At 33.5% G+C, this 15,609-nt stretch overlaps 7 protein-coding genes across 7 annotated transcripts; 6 read left to right on the plus strand and 1 right to left on the minus strand. All coding sequences in view use genetic code 12, as the record gives it.

Annotated features, from left to right (window-relative positions):
• Nucleotides 1-2,209: 2,209 nt before the first annotated feature.
• Nucleotides 2,210-2,623, plus strand: CTRG_02699 (uncharacterized protein; the record flags this gene model as incomplete). Its single annotated transcript, XM_002548356.1, has 1 exon — nt 2,210-2,623. The coding sequence occupies one exon, from the start codon at nt 2,210-2,212 to the stop codon at nt 2,621-2,623; it is 414 nt and encodes a 137-aa protein (XP_002548402.1).
• On the plus strand, nt 2,623-4,221 carry CTRG_02700 (uncharacterized protein; the record flags this gene model as incomplete). The annotated part of the gene is made up of 1 exon (XM_002548357.1): nt 2,623-4,221. The coding sequence occupies one exon, from the start codon at nt 2,623-2,625 to the stop codon at nt 4,219-4,221; it is 1,599 nt and encodes a 532-aa protein (XP_002548403.1).
• A 263-nt stretch (nt 4,222-4,484) lies between these two features.
• Nucleotides 4,485-5,555, plus strand: CTRG_02701 (uncharacterized protein; the record flags this gene model as incomplete). The annotated part of the gene is made up of 1 exon (XM_002548358.1): nt 4,485-5,555. The coding sequence occupies one exon, from the start codon at nt 4,485-4,487 to the stop codon at nt 5,553-5,555; it is 1,071 nt and encodes a 356-aa protein (XP_002548404.1).
• Nucleotides 5,556-8,419: 2,864 nt separating this feature from the next.
• Nucleotides 8,420-9,379, plus strand: PCL1 (Pcl1p; the record flags this gene model as incomplete). Its single annotated transcript, XM_002548359.1, has 1 exon — nt 8,420-9,379. One exon carries the CDS (start codon nt 8,420-8,422, stop codon nt 9,377-9,379), a length of 960 nt encoding a protein of 319 aa, XP_002548405.1.
• An 852-nt stretch (nt 9,380-10,231) lies between these two features.
• CTRG_02703 (uncharacterized protein) lies at nt 10,232-12,061 on the plus strand (the record flags this gene model as incomplete). Its single annotated transcript, XM_002548360.1, has 1 exon — nt 10,232-12,061. The coding sequence occupies one exon, from the start codon at nt 10,232-10,234 to the stop codon at nt 12,059-12,061; it is 1,830 nt and encodes a 609-aa protein (XP_002548406.1).
• Nucleotides 12,062-12,418: 357 nt separating this feature from the next.
• On the plus strand, nt 12,419-12,709 carry CTRG_02704 (mitochondrial 37S ribosomal protein mS37; the record flags this gene model as incomplete). The annotated part of the gene is made up of 1 exon (XM_002548361.1): nt 12,419-12,709. One exon carries the CDS (start codon nt 12,419-12,421, stop codon nt 12,707-12,709), a length of 291 nt encoding a protein of 96 aa, XP_002548407.1.
• A 207-nt stretch (nt 12,710-12,916) lies between these two features.
• CTRG_02705 (elongation factor 1-gamma) lies at nt 12,917-14,131 on the minus strand (the record flags this gene model as incomplete). Its single annotated transcript, XM_002548362.1, has 1 exon — nt 12,917-14,131. The coding sequence occupies one exon, from the start codon at nt 14,129-14,131 to the stop codon at nt 12,917-12,919; it is 1,215 nt and encodes a 404-aa protein (XP_002548408.1).
• Between the last annotated feature and the right edge of the window lie 1,478 nt (nt 14,132-15,609).

Consider the following 15,609-nt stretch of genomic DNA (forward strand, 5'->3'; position numbering starts at 1 on the left):
CTTTTCTTTTATTGTATTTAATTAATTTACATCTATTTAGTAGCTTTATTGCATTATTTTTACTTGTTTTTTGTCCATTTTGATCATATTTTAATAATGGTTCTGTCCATTTAAAGTTACTAATCTACTTGATGGTTGTACTTACAGTATTTTTAGTCCCATCTTATGCTCCTTGTCTCTTAATTCATGACAATTCCTACAACAATTGAATAATAATTAACATATTCATATTTAAAAGTGGTTATATTTCTAATTCTCAATGTCTTCGTTCAATTTTGACCATTATTGCTGTTTCAAAGTGACCCCAATGTCGTACTTAGAAGGATTAGGAAGTATTCAGTTCTTTCCTATGTCCCTGTTCGACGACATGACAAATATGGAAGTGGTGGAAAGAACCAAATGATGAAGGGTTGGCTCCTCCCCTCTCTCCACTTACCACCTCTCCTAATTAAAAGGAGAGGGACGAGATGGGCCCACATGTGTATGTGTGGGGCCGACCCAGCTCGACGATGGCCCTCTTCTTGAGTTGCCATATCGCGTCCCCCTACTGGCCTAAGGGAGAATAGATAGAGGATGAACCAAGAGAGAAGGGGACTGGTCAATTCCCCTATACACATGGTCCTCTACAAGTGTGGTTTGCACTAAACCACCACTAATACTCATCGGGATATTCTAGTAGCCTATCCCGATGAATAGCTTTTAAAGATAGTGATGACCAGTCACTATCTTGTGAAGAACCTTCACTAATCAACATCGCTCCTTTTTTGTATATGTTGATCCCTTGTGTAAGGTTCAAGATAACATGTGTTCCCAAGTTGCTATCTTATTTGGAAGGTTCTTCTAATGTTTGTCCACATACTAAAGCAGCAATCAACTGATGACTTTGTTTACAATGACTTAACCAAGTGACACAAGCAAGAACTAGTGGGGAACATATAACCTTTGATTCTTGGTAAACTTGTTATGGGTAATGGGTTGTGGTTCCTTATATTGAAGTTAGTATTTGCAGCCATGAATACAACACATCAATTGATACTCACTTGTTAAAACTGATATCATATATAGTGAATGATATTAATTGTTAATAAAACAAAAACAAAAAGGAAAAGAAAGTGTTATAAAAAGTTTTTTATTACCAGTTGTTTCTTGTCCTTTTATAGTTCAGTTTTTTTGGAGTATTTGTGTAGATATTTTTTGTTGTGCTTTATATGTTTAGTGCTACCATATGCGGGGAAAATCAAGCAACTTTGGTGTGTAAATTTTAACAACCACTATGTGGATTATCAATTTCACATAATTGAATTCAGTAATCACGTCTTTTACATAAAAATTATCATTAAGCCATGGTGATAACACAAATTTTTGAATATAAGAAATGCATAAACACAGCTCAGTATTTGACTTAAGTAGTCTCCGCCAAATTTTACTAATAAATATCATTCCCTTTTTTTTTTTTTTTTTTGCTGAAACAATTCTGCAATGTGTAGTAAATGGATTCAAATGACTTAAGTGACGTATACTGAAGATTGCTGAAGCTGAAATATAAGGTGTTGGTGGTTTATGGATGAAATAGTAAATTATATACTATTGTATGGCAACTGTGCATGATTTATTCATATCAGAGGTCATAATAATTTATAATAACAATAGTGAATATCCATACAAATATAAGAAAATATATCAATGTGACGCAAGGTCGGATATTGGCAATATCACGTGAATCTTGCATTTCCCATATTTTTTTTTCCTGGTATTATTGGTCGGAATTGGCAACATTCCAGTTTCTTTTATCGGACGATAATCACAGAGGGTATTTATGGAGCACATCATTCTTTACTCCTTCTTTATGAACAGATTTTAATTCCATATAACTAGATATATTACAGTTGGCTATGATGTCTCCATTATCCATTGATGATTTACCATTGGAGATCATTGACATAATATTTAGCTATTTCAATGCGCAAGAATTAAACTACATCAAGAATGCCCCACAGTTTGAAGCTTATGCATATAGACAATTATATTCCACGGTTGTGATTGGCAAAACATCAAAGATCGGAGATGTGTACATACCCGCCATCCAATTCCTATTTATAAGTTTAGGTCTTTGTTTTTGTTCCCATTTACTGGTGTTTATGGCTCGTGCAAAAATACTTCTGAGTTAATCGATATAATAGAGAATCATCCAACAGTCAAGCCAAAGCAAATGTTCTTCTTGAACCCACAATATCTTATTAAATTACATGAGACGAGATCTGTCATTTTAAATGATATTAGTATTGGAATATTGTTTGAATGGAATCGTGAGTATGATAAATGGGATGATATGGTTCAAAAGTTGATAGAAATGCCATACACTTTCTATTCATTAAGATATCTCGTCGAATCGGAAAATGCCTTGTCTTGGGATCAAATCAAACGTTTGACATCGGGGTCTCATCAAATATCACTAGCAGCTAATCTTGATGAAGTTTTCAATACCTTTTGTAATGGGCATACATTGACAGAACTCCAGTTGACAAGAGTGATAAATATGAATGACGTTATATACATCCCCAAAGTGTTACAAAGCTCGATTGCTCACTCGAAGTTCAGACGAATGAAAGTGTGGTTCAGTTGATGTTCCCGTCCAAGTTGAGATATTTAGGAATAGGGACATCTGCAATTACCAGTTTGGAAATTCCTAAACCACTTTTTGATTTGAGACATTTGGAACAACTTGAATCTGTAAACGTGTGTACCGCTGCTAAGTATGATTGGGAGTTTCCCACAAATATTAGAAGTATAAATCTTGAAGGTTTTATGGATTTGGATGACATAAGCATTAATCATCCAAACTTGGTGCATTTTTGTGATACAACAAATACAGAACAGGTATTTAGTCATGGTAAAGATAATCCTATCACTTTCCCTTCCAGAGTTAAAAAGTTGGATTTAACATCTGCGTACTTTTCTGTGCCAAAAGATGAAATTGAAATTGAAAGAGAAACCATGCGTCTTAATCAAAATCACGATGAACATAATCAATTATTGAACCAGTGGCCAAAGTACCAACGTGTAAAATTTCCAGAATCTTTGGTTGAGTTGAGAGTTAATGGTTTGGCAAAAGACCTTCTTGGAACTGAACATGTTATTGTGATAGATTTCAGAATGTGTGAATTGCCCCAGTTGTCGATGCTACTGTTTGAACAAACTTGGGATCAAATAATAGTTAATAACTATTTGCCACGTTCATTAACAAAGATTAATTTCTATAATGTAGCGGATTTACAATTCGACATGTTATCTGACTTGGAGAATTTGGTTGAGATTAGAATTAATACCTGCTTCTTAGCACCAAACTCCAACAAACAGGCTGCACAATTTCCACCACATCTACAAGTTTTGGATATTTCTAGCTCTAGGGTAGACTCTCCTATGGCTTGTTCATTAGTTCCAAATATCAGATCGTTAACTTTAGCGGATAATAATGCCTCAGTATTAATTAGTGGTGATAGGCACGAACTTTCAATTGTACCCAAAATTGAGGCTGCTACAGGGGATGCAAAGAATTCCGGCACATTTTATGGTCCCATCATTGCAATTCCTGAAATACGTTCCTTTGATTTCAAATGGATGGAGAATTTGATTGATATAAATTTGTCATTTCTCATCCTTCAGGAATGTCCTCTTTTTCCACCTTATATTGAGAAGGTAACTTTGACGTGGTGTCTGATTGAACGATTTCCTCTAGATAATGATGGTCGGTTCATTTTCCCGGATACATTAGAGTACTTGAATTTGAAGGAAAATAAGTTCACATGGGATAGTTTGATGTCAATTCATGCCCCCAATCTTAAGTGCTTGGACATTAGTATGGCGCCAAAATTTCACTTGCCTGAAGTGAACCGAGAAACAAATCTGGACTCGGATGAAGTCAGTTGGACAGACACCAAAGTATTTTCAAAGTTTACCAAACTTGAAGAACTAATACTAACTAACAATAATCTTTCCAATCTAATGCCACATGAATTGCATCCCAACATATTTGGACCGCTGATTAAATATTTGAATGTGATGGGTTGTAATCTTAGCAAGGAAACGGCCAAGGGGATCATTGATTTAGTGTTGGCTAAACCTGACTTTGAAAGATTGATAATTGAAGATTCATTGGTCGGTGAAGAATACCAACGCTGGGTCGATAACATCACTATTGTGTCTGACGAAGAGCATTTATAGATGAACGTTTATAGGTGTTTGTAATCGACATAATATTACTGTTCGTGTTCACGTGATAAGATGATTTGTAACACAAAAATAAGCAGCACCCAATGAACAAAAATAAAAAATACATGACGGACCACCCCACGAATCAGTAGACAAAATCTGGTGCTGCGATTCGTTTTTTTTTTTCCTCCCCCTACTTCTCCCTCCTACCATTGTCCATTCTTTTCAACCAGTACAACAGCAACAACAATAATAACAACAAATCAGTATCAGCAATGAGTCCGTTTATTGAGTTGAAAACACCGAAGGACTTGGATATAATATCCGACTTGTGTTTCTCGCCTGTTGACGAGAACCAATTGCTTGTAAGCACATGGTCCAGTGAGATATTCTTGTACTCCTGTCATTCAATCTCCCATGCCCATGAACAGCCAACATTGGATCCATTGAATGTTATCAAAACACCAGATGTCCCCGTATGCATGCTTTATGAGTCACGCAATCCTACACCATATGTTGGGTCATTGGACGGATCCATTAGAGAATTGGATTTTGAGAATTGCAAATTGGGGAAGAATATTGGATTGGAGGTTGATGAATCGGAGATCAGTGGTGGAATCAATAATTTATGTGGAGTGGATAACAGTAGTATTATTGCCTCTTCATTCAACGGGAAACTACAAGTTATTGATACTCGACAACAGAAACCACGTCATGTGTACAACAATAAACGAAAGATATTCACGATGGATACGACCGACACCCATTTGATTCTTGGGTTGCAGAAGAATATCATTGAGATCTACGATCTCAAGAAGTTGGACACACCTTTGGAGACACGCGAAGCAGGGTTGAAGTACCAGATCAAGGATATCAAGAGTTTCCCTAACCAGGAAGGGTTTGCCCTGGCGACTATTGACGGAAGAGTGTCAGTGGATTATTTCAGCACGGATCCACAGTTCTTGGAGGCAAACCGGTTCACATTCAAGTGTCACCGTCACCCGGATAAGGAGACGGGTGTGGATTTGGTGTACCCGGTGAACACGCTTGCGTTCAATAAGAAGTATGGCACGCTATTCACCGGTGGGTCAGATGGACATGTGTGCCTTTGGGATTTTGGTAAGCGTAAGAGAATGAAGAATTTCCCCGAATTCTTGTCAGCGGAGGAAGAGCCGGAGAGTGTGGTGAAAATGAAACTAAACAAATCGGACAGTTTACTTGCAGTTGCCACGAGTGATGACAATTATATTCGAAAGAGAAGGTTAAGTGAAAGTGAGAGTTCTAGAACTCCAAGTAGGATTTATGTCAAGTGTTTTGCTGACGGTGAGTGCAAGCCAAAGAAGTGAGTAGCATGACTTGTGTGTAGGGTTATATAAGAAATTGTTTATGACGTAATGAAGACAATCTAGAGTTTGAAACTTCTGTTCAAGGTTGAAACACGATGATTTTAATTGTTCAAATTTTGCAACAAATCTCAGAGAAAACAACGAAGAAACCTGGAAAATATTTTACCATCAAATATTAATACTTCTAACAATGGAATAGTCTATTCCAAAGTTGAACAAAAAGAAGTATTCTATATTGTTTCAATTTAATAACAAACTATAGACGACAAAGTGATGATAATGATGATTAATAATAACGCCGTGAAGATGTGCCTGATTCTAGATCTCCGACATCAAGAAGTATTATTTTGTAACATCTACCAATGTCTTTGTCATATATGACTTGTGTAAATACATCAAGGACAAGAAAATGATACGCGTAATTAATATTACAAAAATATTATTATATGATATTTCATTTATTTCTTTAATTCAATTTATGTAAGGAGTACCATTATTATTGCATATAATAGCTTGTCAATTATGTAATTTTGAGAATCCGATTAAATCTGAAATTGGTTAAATTCCATTGACTTTAGTTGCGTGTATAGTAGTAGTGTTACCTGTAGTATGATTATTTTTCATCGTCTAATTTTTTTACAATGATTTTTGGTCGTTTTGATATTTACTGCGCGTGCCAGATAAATTACACGCGTCAGACGTAAGATTCCAAACAAAAAAGAGAAGAATTTATATATAGATTTAGCTTTTAAAAATTTTGGGACAAACAATGTAAAACAATTATACTTAATTAAGTTAATTGGAAGAAGAAGAATTGATAAACTTCACTTTGTTCTAACATCTGGGGTTAATGATCAAATTAAATTAGTGCCATTTAGTATATTTAGTTTCTTTCATTGACACGAAGTTGTTTATTTTTTTTAGTCGTTTTTGATCTGTGAGGTGCTGTGAGACGCACCACTACAGTCGACAACAACAACAACAACAACAACAGCAACTGACAAAAGGCAAAAGGCAAAAAGAAAACGCGACAAGATTTGCAGGCGGGATTTATTTTCTTTTTCTTTTTCTTTCGTGGTAGCAGGAGGAAGGAAAAGGAGAATATCGACCGCATTGGGTTAAATCCTACTACGCCTTGTTCTACACTGCATTTACTAAAAAAACAAAAAGAAAAAGAAAGCAGAAGAAGTAACGTCTAAATAAAAATCATGCACTTCACTTAATGAATCAATTCTAGATTTGAGCTATTAACTCTTATTCTAACGGTTATTCAAGTCGCGTTGAATAAAGGAAAACAACTTGCTTTCATAATTGTTTCATCTCTGTTGCGAGTTTAACTGAGATGATTGTTTTTTGCTTTTTTTTGGTTGCAAGAGAAAAGTACCAACATTGAGGATAATAATCATTACATCGACATCTTCTTGTATAGTTAATGACGTACGAAACCTTCAAGATTAGAGTAACAAGCGATACTCTATATTTGTTTCAAATCATAATGATTCGATATTTTATTTTAGTTCAACACGAAATGTATTGACAATCCTTACAAACTAAAAGCCATCGATAATCTTTCATTATCGGCAGTAGACTCTCTTACTCCTACTCCTAGTTCTCCTCTTCCTCCCTTAATAAAACCGGTGGAAATTATTTTTACGTGAACTTGCTTAAATCTTGATTATTACCCCTAACTAATTAATCAACTAACCAGTTGACCCATTCAAGAATATTACAAAACGCGTTAAGGGGGGAGAAAATATGTGGGAAAACAATCTTGTAACGATGGTTTTATTTTCATTTGTTTTGTCTCAAGCCAGCAAGTCTGGACTGATGGATTAAAACACCTCCCCCTTAGGAAAAATAAAAATAATAATAATAAAAAAAAAAAAAAAATTCGACAAGCATCGCGTGTGGCACAAATTACTATCCTGTGTCAATTATCCACACAAGTGTTAGGAGTAAGTGAAGGCTTGATTGATAAATATAGAACAAGTAAGTGAATATACGTTGAGGAAAGAACTATTCATTGCAGTAGTAAAGACAACAACTTGATATGCCGTTCACTGTTTATGTTTACGTTTATCATTGATGTTACAGAATTGTTTTGATCAGTAATAAATTTTTGTTATGATGAATGAATGAGAAAGAAAGAAGGAAAGATTGAAACGTGATGCGTATTACAATGATCGATCTCTGAATAAAGAAGAAGAACAATATACTATGCTGTGGATATGCCCAATAAATGTTTTAATATTGTTATAAAACAAAATTTATAGTTGTGATTATCCCCAACTCTTATTTCATCATTCCCCTTAAAATGATTAACGTTTATTATATTATATTATATAATATAATTATCTAATTTGATGTTTTAAAGTAGACATAGAATGGTATGAAAGATCGTGAACAAGAAGTAGTAGTATAAAAAGAAGAAGAAGAAGAAAAGGAAAGGGGAATGTACACAGGAGTGGTGTGTCTGAACCAAATAATACTAATAATAATAATAATAAAAAAAAAAAAAATACGCGAAAAAATTTAAATTAAAAAAAAAAAAAAATTGTCCCCTTTCAAAACTAAATAGAAACACAAAATTTAACTGCAAATATCATCAATTTCACAAAACTGTCCTTTTTTTTTTCCATTTTTTCACTCCATACTTTATAGTTTTATTTTTTTTTTTTTGGTATATAAATATTAATTTAAATTTCCTCAGAATGCTGGTTTTTATTTCAAGAGTTTTATAATTTTTCCTTTTTGTTTTCTTATCATCTATTCATTAAGTATTCCCTCCTTTGGTTCATCACCACCAACTCATACCCACTTAATAATCTATACTATAACTAGCACTACAACGACAAAAATTCAAGATGGTTTCTGCAATTGATTTACAAGCTTTGAAAGTCTTTCTCAATGGTCCAATCACTCATGATATGATTCATAAAATTGTTGTTGCTACTTTACAAGTTATCCCATGTGAAGATACCAAATCCAAGACTTATACTTCATCCAACAATACCATCAAACAATTGCCAAGTTTGATGACTTTTTTAACTAAATTAGTTAAATATACCAATGTCTACACTGGTACTTTGATGGCTACTTTGATTTACTTGCAAAAGTTGAAAACCAGATTACCAAAAAATGCTCATGGTTTGCCATGTACTAGACACAGAATCTTGTTGAGTTGTTTGATTTTATCCTCAAAATTCCATAACGATTCCAGTCCAAAGAACAAGCACTGGGCCAAGTACACTGATGGTTTATTTAACATCAAAGACATTAACTTGATGGAAAGACAATTGATTTTCTTGTTGAATTGGGATTTGAAAGTTACCAATGAAGACATGTGCCATGCATTGAATAGTTTCTTGGAACCAATCAAGTTGGAAATTATCAAACAAGAAAAATTCAAAAGATATATCAAACAAAAGAACGAAGAAGTCAATTCTATTGCCAGTTCCATCTCAAGTGTTACTTCTTCTCCACCATCTTCAAGATCATCATCTATTTCTCCTGTTCAATATCATTATCGTCAAGATTCTACCAGTTCTATTTCTTCATTAAGTTCTGTCAACACAAGTGATAGTAGTGTTTACTCAATCAGTCCAAAACACAACAATATTACCACCGCAGCTCCTGCTCCTATCAATTCCAGTTTGGTTGATCCAATTATCGAATTGACTGCTCAACAAGAAGAATTTGAATTGAAGAATTTCTTATCTAAGAAATTATCTACTTCAACTACCAACAATATGACTGCTAATACAGCTAGTCATAATTTCAATTTTGCTCCATCTTATGGATACAATGTTGCCAATGCTTTTTAACGACACTCGCTTTTACAATTCACTTATACACTCGTTTTATTTATTACATTTATTTTGATATCACAAGGATTGCTTTTTTATCACACTTATTATTTCAGTTCTAGTTACCTTTTTCATTTTTTTTTTGCTCATATTTTAGATTTGTTTTGTTATTGGGTTTTATAGATTTATTTTTATTATACGGATTGCCTTTTTTTTAATAATTATCAATTGTAGTTGACTAGTTCTTGGATTCTATATTTTTTTTTGCAGCTAACCCCCTTCTAAATTCTATACTGATACGACAATATGGTTAAAGATCCACACTATTTATTTGTTATATCAACAATCCTATCAACCCCCCAAGTTGGAATGCTAATCAAATAGTACCCGATTGCAAAAGAAAAAGAAAAAGAGAAAGCAAAATTCGCAAATTCCCGATCATCGGACCATAGGAATGTTGATCATAATGTATGTTAAGTGATAATCATTCCCTTCATAATATAGTATATGTTCATTGTGAAAACTTGAAACTAACACATGCAATATTGGAGTTGAATCAATGCAAGATTGGTTTAACTAACGCAATCTTAATTGAATATCAATACTTTCTAGATTATTCACGTGATATCACCAACAAACGATAATTACGCCGTTCGCACGACCACCGGTGTTTGCTCACCCAAAAAAAAAGACCATACGAATTGTGGATAATAAAGACAATCAGATCAACAGTGTAAATTTTTTTTTTTTTCTTCTTCCTCTTCTTGGTCATTTGCTTATCAGGATAATTTAAATTTATTGGTAATTTCAACCTTGATCTATTCATAATAATAAGAACAAACTAGTTGCATATTTTTTATCATCAGCATAATGTTTAGACTAAGCACAGTAGTAGCAACAACAACAAGCACAACAACACGTACTTTACTTCTGGGGAATCTGGCTTATCATCAAAAGATTAGTTTTCGAAACTTTCGACAATCGGTAAGACTACTAAAGGATGAAAAAAGAGAACATCTGTTGAAGAATTTAGGATTAAGTTTACAAAAAGGTGCTGTTAATGAAAAGTCGGCTAAGAAAAATAAGGATGGCAATGAAGGGGAGGATTCAGAAAAGGGTCTGACAAGTGAAGAGAATTCAAACAAGAAAGAAACAGATGAGGAATGCAATGATGTACAAGATTTTCCTTCCCAAGAGATATTAATGAAACGATTAGAAGAAATATATGATATTAGTTCATCAATGTCTAAAGAAGAGTTTTTCTTACAAATTGCATTGGATGGTGATAAGCCATTTTTATCATTCACTTCAAATGATTTAATTAATAGAAGGAAAATTTTGCATGATTTGCCAAGTACATTGAATATCTTTAATCTTGATGAAATGGATAAAGTTGAGGAAATATATTCTAAATTAAACCAGTTGGATTCGGACAAGTCCATGCAATTAAAGTATTTGAAGGGGTATTTTGCCGATTATCAGAATGATCTTGTTTTATTGGAACAACATTTGAAAGGTATTGATTCCAAATTTAAACAAATGAGAAGAAAAGAAGTAACCAAGTTTAATCCATTTGCAACCTTGCTTGAACATGTATCAGATAAATTGAATCACCCGTACAATGTTGTTGGATTTGATAGAAGTCTCTTTGGATTTCCTTTACAGAAGGAAAGGCTAGAGAGAGTTTTCCCAAGGGAGTTTATTCAAGACTTGCCGACTTTTGGCGACACGGTTACTTTAAAGAAAATGGATGTCAATCTTGAGCCAAGAGACAATTTTGTACTTGACTTGAGTCCATCACAAGCTATTCCATTGCAGGAATTGGTTGATAAATACCACCAGATGGAGCCGACAGATTTGAAAGAAGGACAGGAGTATCCGTTGGTTCATGGATTATACAACAATGGAGACGCTCCTAAAGAGTATGTTGTGTTGAAGAATTGTGCTAGTTATCAACAAGTGAAATTAAGAGATACAAATAGTCAACTTAAAGTCATTATAAAAATAATTGAACAAGATATAAGGACCAAACAAAAATCATTAGATGATCAGATTAAAGCTTCATTACAAACAGATAATGTTGCTGTTTTAATGCCGGAACAGCCTACATCACCATCGAATATCAAAACAGATTTATATCAAGTTTGTGTTACTAAACCATTTTTACAGGATCTTGCATGGACAGTTACTTTGGTGGTGGTTAAGAATTTTAATATTTTACCAAATTTTGTTGTCTTTTCACGTCGAAGATTCTCCACGAAATTAAGCAGAAGGTTAAAGAATCATTTATATAAAGTTTTCTTGATTAATTTGCAGCCGCAAATTGAGCAATTGAAAAAAATCAAATACGTAACTGAACAAGCACAATATGAATTCAATAGGGATATTGAGAAAAGAATTGATTATCTTATAAACCGCAAATTAAAAGGTTATTTCAGAAGCTATTTCCAGAATGATCATGGTACTAAAAGTAATGGAAATTACCAAGGGTTTGGCTATTTCACAGAAGATAATTTTAAACATAAACCCAAGAGAAATCATGCTGTTTTGTTTGAACCATACATTGATAGATGCTTTAAGAGAATTTATTGGATTTCCACTCACAATCGTTCAATAAGAAGAACTTATCTGAAAAGTTTGAGACGCTCAGGTAAATATATCAGGAATACCAAAGTTGATCAAAATTTCTTAAGGGTTTGAATGAATTATAAGAATAACGATTAGGAGGTTTTTATAAAATATAGTTTGAAATTTATTTATTTTTAATGTAGTTATCGTATGAGTTTTTTTTTTTTAAAAAAAAATATCATTATTATTATTATTCTTTGGTTACTATCATGGGTTCTGGATATCTTGCAACAATATTTCAATGTTCCAACCAATTGACACGACTTTATATTTCTGTTGTTAAAAAAAAAGGGAAAGAAAAAAAATTTTCGTTGTATGAAAAAAACCAATCAATCAATAGACAAACCAATCAAATCAGAATATCGTTATTAAATACAAGACGATTTGATATAATAAGAAACAAGAAACAACAAGAAGAGGAAAGCAAAAATGCCATTTAAGAAAGTAGGACCACCACCAAAGAATTTACCACCATTACCAAGATTAAAAGTAAGAAAACCTATAATTGGTAAATCAACAAATCAATGTTTTGTATTAATGTCATCATTATTAAATTGTTGGGCTTCTAATGGTGAAGGAAATCAAGTATGTCAAGGATTTGAAAAAGATTTAAAAAATTGTATGGAAACTTTTAAACCTAATTCACTGGAACAATTAAGTACTATTAATTATCATTCTACTAGATTATATCCTAAATTAAGAGGTAAAGTTCATGATTAAAAAATGTTGAATTGAGTAATGAAAGATGATGGATAATAGTATAGATAGGAAAATGATATGTATAGAGAGAGAAGAAGAAGAAGAAAAAGGGGTATGGTTTGTTGTTGTTGTTCTTGTAAATATAAAATTATAATTTATTAACGATTAAAAGATACGTTGATTTTATTGTATTGTATTTCTCTAAGTAATAATTATTTCTAAATTAATCTATTTGAAAACTTTACCGTCAGCAATTTCTCTCTTTTCACCGTTAACTTCAACTGGTTCATCCCAAGCAAACATGTTGTTGATGAATTTCTTGTCTTCTTCTTTAGAAGCATCCAATTTGGTGAAAGCGTAAGATTCCCAATCTGGAGCAACATCAAAAGCTGGAGCATAGTCTTGACCTCTGACTAAGAAAGCACCAGTGATACCATTGTTGTTGTTTTCACCATAGACAACCATACAACCAAACATGTATTTGGTAGAAGCAGACAATCTGTTGAAGAAACCACCAACCAAGTTGTTAGACATAAAAGTCAAGGTCAATTCGTCATTGTATTTGTAATCAACTTTCCACAAGGACCATTCTTCTGGGTTGTATTGGTTTTCCCAGAACCATGGAATAGCGGTTTCTCTAGTTTCTTCATTAGAGTAAACTCTCTTCCATTCATCCAATGGAGCCTTTGGTTTACCCAAAGCTTCTAATGGATGTTTTGGTTTTGGAGCTTGAGCTGGTTCATCAGCTGGAGCTGGAGCAGCAGCTTCCTTTTTCTTTGGTTGGTCAGCTTTCTTTGGTTGTTCCTTCTTTTCCTTCTTTGGTGGGACAAAAGCCAATTGTTCCTTTGGAGCTTGGAAATCTTTGAATTGACCTTGGAAGAAAGCATTGTTGGAAACAGTCTTGAACCATCTAGCAAAGTTTGGGTATTTAGCCAAGAATGGTTGACCCAACAAAGTACCAATAGCAGCAGCGAAAACCTTAACAGCAAACAAATCAGCATAAGAAATTCTTTCACCAACCAAGTAAGTGAAGTCAGTTAATCTGTCTTCAAACAATTGACCAATAGTGTTCAAGGTCTTCAAGTTTTCATCAACTTCTTTCTTGTTGTAGGTGAATCTACCGTTCAATCTAAAGAAAGCACCACACCAAGAGTTAACACCTTCTTGGTTAACCAAAGAAAGGTATTTGATAATACTAGCGTTTTCTTGGTTGTTTTTACCCAACAATTTTTGTTCTGGAGCCAAAGACAAAAGGTAAATAGCAATAGCAATGCTTTCAGTCAATTTGAAACCTTTTGGACCAACAAAAGCTGGAGTCTTACCCAATGGGAATTTCTTCAAGAAAGCATCGGATTTGGGTTTCAGTAGAAACTTCAATATCCAATTTGAAGTTTTTGACAAGATCAACCAAGATAGAAGATCTTGGGGAAGCTTCCATAACATACAAAGTACCTTGAGACATATTTGATTGTGTTTATAGGACAATTGTTTTAAAATCAAAAGAAATCAAGTACCCAATTGTCTCGATGAAATTTTCATTTTTGAAAAAAATTTTCTTTTTCCTCAGTGTAGTTTCCTGTTACACCGTTGCCTCTTCTCCATTGTGTGTTTTTGCGTACACGAATGTGTCAAGGTAAATTTTCGGAAATACGCGAACAATTCGGAAGTTAGCTTCGGCTCAGTTGCACACAATTCTCACCCGATTAATGGAGCAACATAATCACTTACGAATTATATGAACAAACCAAGCAGTGTTGTTTCATAATAGAAATTTTTGTGGAAGATACCAACCCATCTCCATATTAAAATGATAACACACACAAATACACATGTTTCATCATAATTTTTCACTTGTCATTATAAAGATGCTGTAGTTTCAATTACTCGGATAGCAGGAAGCAATTACCAATGATAAAGTTTAGTTGAATAATCACAATCAGCCGTGGATTTCTGATGTTGGTAAAATTTCCCTCCCAGAATTGAAAACATGAAACTCTGTTTCATATCTAGTGTTTGGTGGGTGGGTATGTTTTATTTATAATCGATAGTAATGTCACCCTGGTAGGAAATTCCTGCGTCATCACATGCATATACTTCATGTGTGTATATCTTTGGTGTGTGTAGTTGGTATATATAGTTGGAGTGTGTAACTGCATTGGAAGTACCAAAAAGTATTGTTCATAGTAATCATCTCCCATTTTAAATCCCGCAATGTACAGTTTCTCCCTAAAAAAATCCCATCCTTTTGTAGTACTCCTTACAAGATTTAAACTTCAGGGGTTGGGATAGGAGATTAGAATATTGCAGTAGTAGTAATACTAGTAGTGGAAACAAAATTTAAACTATACATTGTAATAGGCAATTTTGAGAACGATAATTAGACAAACAATAGGAAGTACACTTTAGAAAGAGTAGATTCGGTGTATCTAAAACAAAAACTAGTAAAACTACATGATATTCATGGTGCATATCCTCGAAGAAAGGAATTTAATCTCCTCAGCCCCCTTTGTCTTGCTCTTTTCTTTTTTAGCAAAATTTCGCCGAGTCGTTCTGCTCTCTCTAACAAAATAGAAGTGTTTGAATAACACACTTATGTAGGATGTGTGCTTTATTTTTTTATATATAATCCACATTATGTTACTCGTGCTATTATTCTATTATTCTATTATTCTGGAGTGTGTGTAGATTAACATGGCTTTGATTTCATGTGTTTCACCGTGGTGTAAAGAATTTCCTTTCGGACGTAATCCTCTCGTTTTAATTTATTTTGATTTTTTCTTCTCAGTTTTAACTCAATACAATGCAGTACAGTACAGAACAGAACAGTAATAACTTTTTATTTTTTTTTTTTTTTTTTTTTTGTCCCCTAACTTTCCCTTTCGTACTGAGATATAAAATTCACCATTTTTTTAAATAATCGA

Source organism: Candida tropicalis (genome assembly GCF_000006335.3).
Source record: "Candida tropicalis MYA-3404 genomic scaffold supercont3.3, whole genome shotgun sequence".
NCBI lineage: Eukaryota > Fungi > Ascomycota > Pichiomycetes > Serinales > Debaryomycetaceae > Candida > Candida tropicalis.